Source organism: Papilio machaon, chromosome 4 (assembly GCF_912999745.1).
Source record: "Papilio machaon chromosome 4, ilPapMach1.1, whole genome shotgun sequence".
Taxonomy (NCBI): domain Eukaryota; kingdom Metazoa; phylum Arthropoda; class Insecta; order Lepidoptera; family Papilionidae; genus Papilio; species Papilio machaon.
This window is the reverse complement of record NC_059989.1, coordinates 3,837,069-3,846,292: the sequence shown is the minus strand read 5'-3', so window position 1 is coordinate 3,846,292 and position 9,224 is coordinate 3,837,069. Positions and strand designations below refer to the sequence as shown.

Genomic DNA, 9,224 nt, shown 5'->3' with positions numbered 1-9,224 from the left:
TTTCATTTAGAAAATAAAGGTTAAGTTGGATCTAAGTACAGTGTTAATATTTAAATTCTTCAAAGGAATATATACATCAAATACAATTACTTTTTGATATAAACAATTATTGCTTTTCACAGAACACTTGTGTACTTTTGGCAAAGTATCCAAATGTCTTAATAGACAAATGTGAAACGTCATTGCCTAATGCTAATGTCAAAAAGTGGTGATGTTTACTATTTTCAAATTATTGCAAATTTGTTTGCATTTCGTTTGGTCTTAGTTTTAGTTTATAAGTGAATTGGGTGATATTATAAATGAAAATACAATGAATTTATTTGAGTTAAAGGAGCCAATAGCGTATTTAGCTGTTGTAACAACTATTTTGCAATTTTTATCGGGCATGTATGTAGCCATTGTATGTTATACAATTTTTATTTTTTAATGAATGCAAGACAATGTAAATTACCCTTTTAGCTTAGTCTGCAAGCAGTATGTTGCTAATAGAACTACTGCAGAGGCCTCTTCGTTTCCTTTTATTGCCGGCGTTTTATCGTAAGTTTAACTACGTTAGGAATTTAATGATATATTATTTTTCTGTTATTAATACATAATATTCATCACACAGGTGTGGCATTTGGTTCTTATATGGATTGACAAAACGCAACGATAAAATAGTTATGGTTAACACAGTTGGTCTCATGTTAATGATCTCATACACAACTGTATTTTATATTTACACATTTAAAAAATCTGCAGTATTGAGACAATGTACTTTTACCTTTATTTTCTTCCTTATGTTATTAGGATATATTTATGTTGAAGAAGATAACGAGAATCTTGTTATCAGACTTGGTGTGTAATATATTTTTTTATAATTTAAATTTTGAAATATTGTGCTGTTTAGATATTTGACTATGTAATCAATAACCTTTATAATTTTTAGGTTCACTTGCCTGCTCCTTTACTCTTATAACAGTGGCTGCACCCATGAGCAAACTGTGGTATGTGATTAGAGTAAAAAGTACAGAATGTTTGCCATTCCCAATGATACTCATGTCCCTATTTGTATCAGTGTTTTGGTACATGTATGGTTATATAGACCAGGATCTATTCATAGCGGTAATAATTTTTAGTAAATATAACAAGTTTAAATATTACTAACCAAAATGATAATAATCAAAATAATTTATGAATAACTTGAAATTTGAAATGAAAAAGATTAATCATCAATCAAAAGTACTAGTCAAAGCTTTTATAGTATATTTTGATAGGTATTAGAAATTTGTTACTGTGTTTATCAATTTATATTCTTACTTAACCGCTAGAGGCCTAATTTTAGTCCTCTTTCCCTTCCCACCCTTTTCTTATGAGGAAAGGATGGGAAGGGGATGTGGATTTGATGGAGGAGGAGATGCATAGGAAGGTTAAATATTCTCTTTTTGTGCATCTCCCCCTTGTTTGTTTGGGGTACGCAACGCATCTGCAATTGCGAATGTCTATGGGAACCAGTCGCCTCGCCATTTCGGCGAATTCATGTGGGCACTTGCTCATTTGCCACCTTGTAATATAAAAAAAACCTAACCCAACCTTTTACCTTTCAGGTGCCAAATTTTATTGGTATGATTCTAGCATTGGCCCAGCTAGCTCTATTTATAATATTTCCCAGCACATCTCATTCCTCCATACAATATAAAAGTACTATCACTTAATTTTTTAACATAGCACAACATAAATTGAGATTTTGTTAAAACACAACAGAAGTTAGGTAAGTTCACCTTCAATTTTTGAGAGCACAAATTGATGTTCATGAAAACAGAGCTTATTTTGTTAGCTTATTTACATGACATGTTACATTTCATATTTTACTTCTATACTTATACTGAATTTTATAATCCTCAAAATGATTGATTCATCTGGATTTAAGCCAATTCTTATGTAATTTAGATTAGACCTACTTCAATCCAGGTCATTGACTATATGCAATCAAAACCAGTATTTTTAGGTTGTGCTTCCCATGTAAATGTCTCTACCTCTTATATACTTCTTGTTTTGCACTGCCATTTTACTGATATTATGGCTCAATGAATCTCAATTAAATTTCAATATATCTTATTAACATTTGACACAGATATAGAATACTAGCTGTCGCCCGTGACTCCGTCCGCGCGCAGATAAAAAATGGGGGGGGGGTTATGAAAAATACATGTTGGCCGATTCTCATAGATACCGGATAAGCACAAAAAATTTCATCAAAATCGGTCAAGCCGTTTCGGAGGAGTATGGCAACGAAAACTGTGACACGAGAATTTTATATATTAGATAGACTTGACTAACATGTGAGGCACTTTTCACTTTTTTTTTCGAAGTCGCGGGTAATAGCTAGTTATTTTATACTATTGAGAGTTTGAATGGAAGGCATCTCTCATTTTTTTCTACTGACAAAACTCTATATGACATTTAGTTAATAAACTAATTTTTCAGTTTTTCCTCTTGTTGTTATTAAAGCATTTAAATGATTTAATTCTAATAGTTTCAAAAATAATTATCTTTCATTACAGTTAATGCTATTATTTTATACATTGTTATATAGAAATTGATTAGCACTTTTTAGTACAAAGTATTTCAAATAGTATTTTTATCTAATTTACAATGAATAATGACATAAAACGATAAACATTTCATCAGTTCCTGAGAAAAAAAATATTTTAGAAGATAAACATCTCTGCCATTGTGTTAATATACTAGATTATACGGAGTGAGATTTACAGTGTAATTGAATAAATTATATTAGTATTGTAATAATTGTATAAAAAAAACAAAATAAAAGAGTGAAGATATTTTTTATGTTTTTTATTGCACGCTTGATCTTTTTTACACACGCAATATGACCTGTCACTTGGTTTCATAACACAATTCCCTCTGGTGTTATAAGCCGATATAGTTTCGATTGGTCCTACAATGCTCATTTCGGTACCATCTCTCATTAAATTCGCTTCGAACGCTACGTCACCCGGTACAAGTAAAAACGCTACAATATAAAATGTCTTTCCATCGTCTTCATAGAAGTGATGTCTTAAAACTGTCTTTAGCTTTAGATTTTCGCAAAGCATGCAAATATCAGTTTCTATTGTCTCTGTTATATTTTGTACGTAGGATACGGCTAGATCTAGACTCTTTTGTACATACGCGTCACTCTTGTTTGCTTTGTCCATGTTGTGACAGCTGCACCATTTGTCGGTAACACCAGCGTCTGCGCAAGTCCTATTCACTGGTTTTTCGTAAAATAAACTTGAACAATTTGAACACGCCTCCGAGAGCGTAATCTCAGCAGAATCGTTCGACAACTTCAATATATTTGACATAGTCAAATGAAAATCATACGGCGTAGTCAATCTAACTTGATTCGTTTTTAAATTATTGTATTCATTAAAATATAATTCTTGAAATCTATATGGAACATGCATGAAGAACATTGGTAGACGTTCTTCGTAATAAGACTCTATCGGTAATCTCATCTCACCGAACCTTATTCCATGATCGCTGAGGAATACAACGAAAGTATTGTTAAATGCACTACTTTGCTCTAGTTTATCAAAAAAGTGTGCCATGTCCTTATCAATTAGTGCTGGCATATTGTCAAAATTATGACTGAAAGAGTTAAGCCAAAACATGCCAAAAAAGTTAACATCGCCATACGTATTTGCAAAATCTATAGCGTAATCTAATAAATGTAACGCCGAAGGTCGTCTTCCGGTGCAAATATAATTCCCGACTTTTTCCTCTCCGGTTAGGAAAAATGGCCGAGTGTAGTGGTGTGTCGGTGCTACATTAAAACCATTGTATCGTGAAAAAGTATCAGGTAGCCTTAAGTACTCTTCACCGTAAGCAGTAACGTAGCCAGCTTGTTCAAATTTATGCCACATCATAAAGTCATTGCAGTACGTCATGCCTTTTGCACAAGCCTTATATACTGAAGACATTTTTTTCCCAGTTAAAACGGCCATTATATTTGGAAATGTGTTAAAGCCAACCTGAAAAATGTAATCCGAATTAATGGAAATTAAAATTCAGTAGAAACACGAAGTATCAAAAAGCTTGTTGAATTTTACTAATAGGTTCTTACTTGAATTCTAATTTGTAAATTAGAAAATCATATCCGAGATATATGTATAGGTAATAAATATAAGCAATAAAGTACAAATTTATTCGGGATGTTTTATTATACCTTAATCAAGTAAGAATAGATAAAGCTGTCATTTTGTCTGCATGTATTATCATACAAAGCGGGCGTCGGTAAGTATCCGATTAGTTAGGTCAATAAACTCATTTGTTTGAAATTTAAAAAAAAACGCAAAAGTAATATGTCTTTGTTTACCTTTTGATATCCTCTGAAATCTAACCACTTATGCTTGTGCAAGTGGGCAACAGTTTGAGGCATTGTGGCGTACGCTCTTGCCCGTGACATCGTGTCCATACCAACTATTAAAACATTCCACGAATTTTCATTCCTTTTGATTATCCTGTCTAATTGATTTAACTTCTTAAGTAAAAGGTACGCATCTTCGTAGATGACGGTTTGTTTTTCAACAATTTTACATGTTACAGTTAGAACTTCTTGTTCCAAGTCTATTGTTGTCCCATTTCTAAAAGCCTTGCACGTTGTATATCTGCAAAAAATAATGACTTCATGCCCGGCAACGTACGTAAATAATTGACGACGATATAAACAGCGTCGAAAGACAATTTTCGTTTACCTCTCTATTAAAGACTAGACCAGTACTGAAACTAACTTAAAACCGAAAAACTCTTGATAAGGCTCGCATAAAGCTCCTGGAGCTACTACAGGAAAAGGTTCAACAGCTTTCACTTAAGTGATTGAAATAGAACCATGCTAATAAAAAAAGAAACTAATATATTCTTACATAATTTCAGTATCCTCCTTTCCTGGCTCGGTAGATCTATAAGCAAATTTGTAACAACAATTGAAAGGTTTTCCTTTACTGTAACGCTTCATTATACGATTTTGTATGTCGAATCTGATTTTATTATAAGCTATTTTATTTACGAATACACCTCGGTCTTTACAAGTCATCTTTTTATACGTAGCTTCTTTAAATTTCAATGTTTTTGAAAAATTTGGTATCACACATCCTGCTGTATCTAGTATATAGTCGTCTGTATCTAAAACATAAATTGCAAAATAAATAACAAATGCAGGACACACCCTCTAATCTAATGTACGAGTATTTTTTGCCAAAAGTGCGATATTAAATATCTTGTCTACAAACCGCTACGTCAGACATGCTACGACGTAGTAGACATACATAATTGATTAATAATAAAAGTACATTGATGGAAACGTTTAGGATAGCTTTAGAATAGTTCTTTTAAATTAGTAAATCGCATAATAATTTGGTGTAAATAATTTTTAATTAAGGAAACACATACCATTATAAAATCGGATCGTTGTTCTCGCATCAAACATAGGCTTTTCGATCGCGTAAAAATTAAGTAAATTAAACATATTGTAGTAAAATATAAATATGACCGTGCCAATGATCAGTGCTGATGTAGTGACAGTCTTGTGCATATTCACAAAGCATGAGGTAGGTTTCTTCATCCTTTGAGGTACTGAAATTAAAACATAGATTAGAAAAAATGAGAATATGTAAACTAAATAAGTTTCTTATTATTCGGTAATCCAATAAGATTTATCATTAATGTGTAATTTTTAATAATTACACGATACACAATGAATCGTGTGGAACAGTTTATAATACATCCATGGTATCTGGCATATGCACATAAAGACCGGAACCCAGGTGCAATTTTCACAAGCCGCTGCTAATGTCAATTAGCTCGTAAAATGTAAATATTGATTTTATTTTATTCTATAATCTACGAGTATCGTTATCGCCGTAGTAGTAACACATTGTGTGCAGGAAGTTTATTTGATAATGACATGCACTACAATAGTATTATTCCATAGTTTCATAATAGTATAACAGGGGTGGCAAACTTGGTTAGACTATAGATCTACTTTATACTGGCGAAAACTGTTCGATCTACCAATTATAAACTTTGTCAAACTTTGTCAGAAGACAGACGTGAAGTGGAAGTAATTCCGTCTGTAAATTTCGTCTGATGAGTGTGGTGCCGGAGGCCTAATTTTAGTCCTCTTTCCCTTCCCACCCCTCTTTCTTATAAGGAAAGGATGGGAAGGGGCGGTGGATTTGATGGAGGAGGACATGCATAGGAAGGTTAAATATTCTCTTTTTGTGTGTATCCTTCGTCGATTGAGGGTAGGCAACGCATCGACAATTGTGAATGTCTATGAGCAGCGGTCGCTTCGCCATTTCGGCGAATTCATGTGGCCCGTTGCTCGTTTTCTACCTGTTTGCTATATGTATATATATATATATATATTATATATTATATATATATATATATATATTATATATATATATATATTAGGGTGGGTCAAAAAAATCAACTATTTTTTTTTTTACAATTAATACGGAAAAATGGGTTACTAGGCACCTTAAAAAAATTCTCACCAAATATGAACTCTTAATTTTAATAGGAAGATCCTCCGCGTCGCAGTTTTTCATTTTTTTCTCAGTCCAATAGAAAAAAATTCATTCCTCATCATTAATTGGTCGTACAGAAATTTTTTTTTTAAATTTTGTAGGAAATTTAATGCTCTACAAAAAAGGTATCTTATGTTTTTTCCGTAAACCTCACCATTTCACTAATATTGAAGATTTAAGATTGATTATTTTAAGTCAAATGTCACTTTTGTTTATGAATTTTATAACTCGACAAGAAATGGCTATTATTGAATGCGCAATAGAAATTTTTGTAGCAAATTAACTGCTCTATAAAAATGGTCTCATATGTTTTGGCGATTAAATTAAGCGTTCAAAAGATATTCATCATCAAACTTTCATGTATACCGATTTTAAGAGTTTTTGATTAAATAATCGAAAAATTTCAATTTAATCTATCAGTTTTGAGAAAATTTACACGAAAAAAATTTTTTTTTATCAACTGAGAAACTTCAAAATGTTTTTCAAGCTTTTTTTTATGTGTAAGTATTTTTATCTACATTTAAAAAAATAAATTGTACATTATTATTTTTTTATTGATAAATGATTAACTAAGCGATAAATAATGTACAATTTATTTTTTTTAATGTAGATAAAAATACTAACACATAAAAAAAAGCTTGAAAAACATTTTGAAGTTTCGCAGTTGATAAAAAAAAATTTTTTTCGTGTAAATTTTCTCAAAACTGATAGATTAAATTGAAATTTTTCGATTATTTAATCAAAAACTCTTAAAATCGGTATACATGAAAGTTTGATGATGAATATCTTTTGAACGCTTAATTTAATCGCCAAAACATATGAGACCATTTTTATAGAGCAGTTAATTTGCTACAAAAATTTCTATTGCGCATTCAATAATAGCCATTTCTTGTCGAGTTATAAAATTCATAAACAAAAGTGACATTTGACTTAAAATAATCAATCTTAAATCTTCAATATTAGTGAAATGGTGAGGTTTACGGAAAAAACATAAGATACCTTTTTTGTAGAGCATTAAATTTCCTACAAAATTTAAAAAAAAATTTTCTGTACGACCAATTAATGATGAGGAATGAATTTTTTTCTATTGGACTGAGAAAAAAATGAAAAACTGCGACGCGGAGGATCTTCCTATTAAAATTAAGAGTTCATATTTGGTGAGAATTTTTTTAAGGTGCCTAGTAACCCATTTTTCCGTATTAATTGTAAAAAAAAAAATAGTTGATTTTTTTGACCCACCCTAATATATATATATATATATATATATATATATATATATATATATATATATATATATATCTATCGAAACGTCAATTGTGTCGATTTTTTTTTATTAAAAGGGAAATCATAAACTGGACAAATATTCTTAGTAAATACCGATTTATATTAGTGAGAGCATTGCGTCTAAGAATCATCGGCTACGTTATGTTTTATGTATTTGTAGTTTTTTCCTTGCTATGATCGACTGGACTAATAGTCCCAATCGACCAGTTTGCCACCCCTGGCATATACATTGTTTACGATAAAAAAATTTATTTGGGCTCGTTTATGTGAGACGCGTCAATGTTTTCGTCACTTCATGGAGTAAGGTCCCTGCAAACGTTGAATATATTCCTCAGAAAAAGTTTCGGTACCTCATGTATGATTCAAAAGTTTTGGGTTGGTAACATAACTAGGCGAAAGGCGCACTTGAACTTGGTCCTAATATTTCACAACTGCTGTTACTAACGACAAATACACAAATAGGCACAATGTTTGAAATATTGTTCGCGAATTTTCAATATGACAAAATCCTATTTAATTGTATCTTAAAATTTGGCTTCTTTTAATCAGATAGTAACTTTTGATTGGCACAAATATTATTCAAACCATACAGCGAGTTTATATTTCCGAAGAAGTATTACGATTAAGCTCCCTGTTTATTCCATGTACTTCTATTCTATTAGTTTTCTGTTTTTTTATTTTTATTATTTGTGATATGTATAATGAATAGCTAATGATGGTATTATGCGTACTCACATCGGTTCTCTATCCGCATTTTTCGAATGGTATTATTTATTCTTATATTATATATTATTTCTTCGTAAGACTTCACTGGTGCACAATTAATAAGTGATTGATATAGCAACGACATACAAGGTTTATATATATAAATGAAATAAATATTTTTAGGTATATTTTATTTTATCACAGATATAGTTAAATGTTTATATTGATAAAATCACTAAGTGGATATGTGTAGTTATTTGTAAATTATGATTTGTTGATAAAACAATAATGTTAATTTTACAATTTTACATATGTATTTGGGAATTAATCGTTAATTAGACACCGCCTTTAAATTTTATTTAAACTTATTTCAATTTACTCAATATTTTTAAGAACAGGAAAATAAATTTTGCAAAAAAAATATAATTAAGAAATAATAGTGGACCACTTACGTTTTATGATATGGGTGATATTTTATTTTAAAATTACCATAATTAAAAATTATTCCGGCTGGTAACTTTTCTTAAGTCTTATAATAGTTAATAGCAACAACTATTCGATTTGTTTAATTAACTATTACTATAACGAGTATGATCTGTAGTATTATTACAATAATATGAATTAATTAAACAAAATAATGTATAAAAATATGCGATAAGT

The 9,224-nt window shown here is 30.6% G+C and overlaps 2 protein-coding genes across 2 annotated transcripts; one reads left to right on the top strand and one right to left on the bottom strand.

The window, feature by feature from the left end:
* The first annotated feature begins 203 nt into the window (after positions 1-203).
* LOC106718488 (sugar transporter SWEET1) lies at positions 204-2,054 on the top strand. Its single transcript, XM_014512578.2, has 5 exons — positions 204-387; positions 460-537; positions 611-837; positions 929-1,104; positions 1,587-2,054. Exons 1-5 carry the CDS (start codon positions 311-313, stop codon positions 1,692-1,694), a joined length of 666 nt encoding a protein of 221 aa, XP_014368064.2. The 5' UTR covers positions 204-310; the 3' UTR covers positions 1,695-2,054.
* A 753-nt stretch (positions 2,055-2,807) lies between these two features.
* LOC106718377 lies at positions 2,808-8,613 on the bottom strand (the record flags this gene model as incomplete). Its single annotated transcript, XM_014512449.2, has 5 exons — positions 8,595-8,613; positions 5,434-5,616; positions 4,908-5,166; positions 4,361-4,652; positions 2,808-4,016 (listed from the first exon to the last, which is right to left on the bottom strand). Coding segments are annotated over exons 1-5 (1,962 nt in total), but the record flags the coding sequence as incomplete, so codon positions are not given.
* Positions 8,614-9,224: the final 611 nt, after the last annotated feature.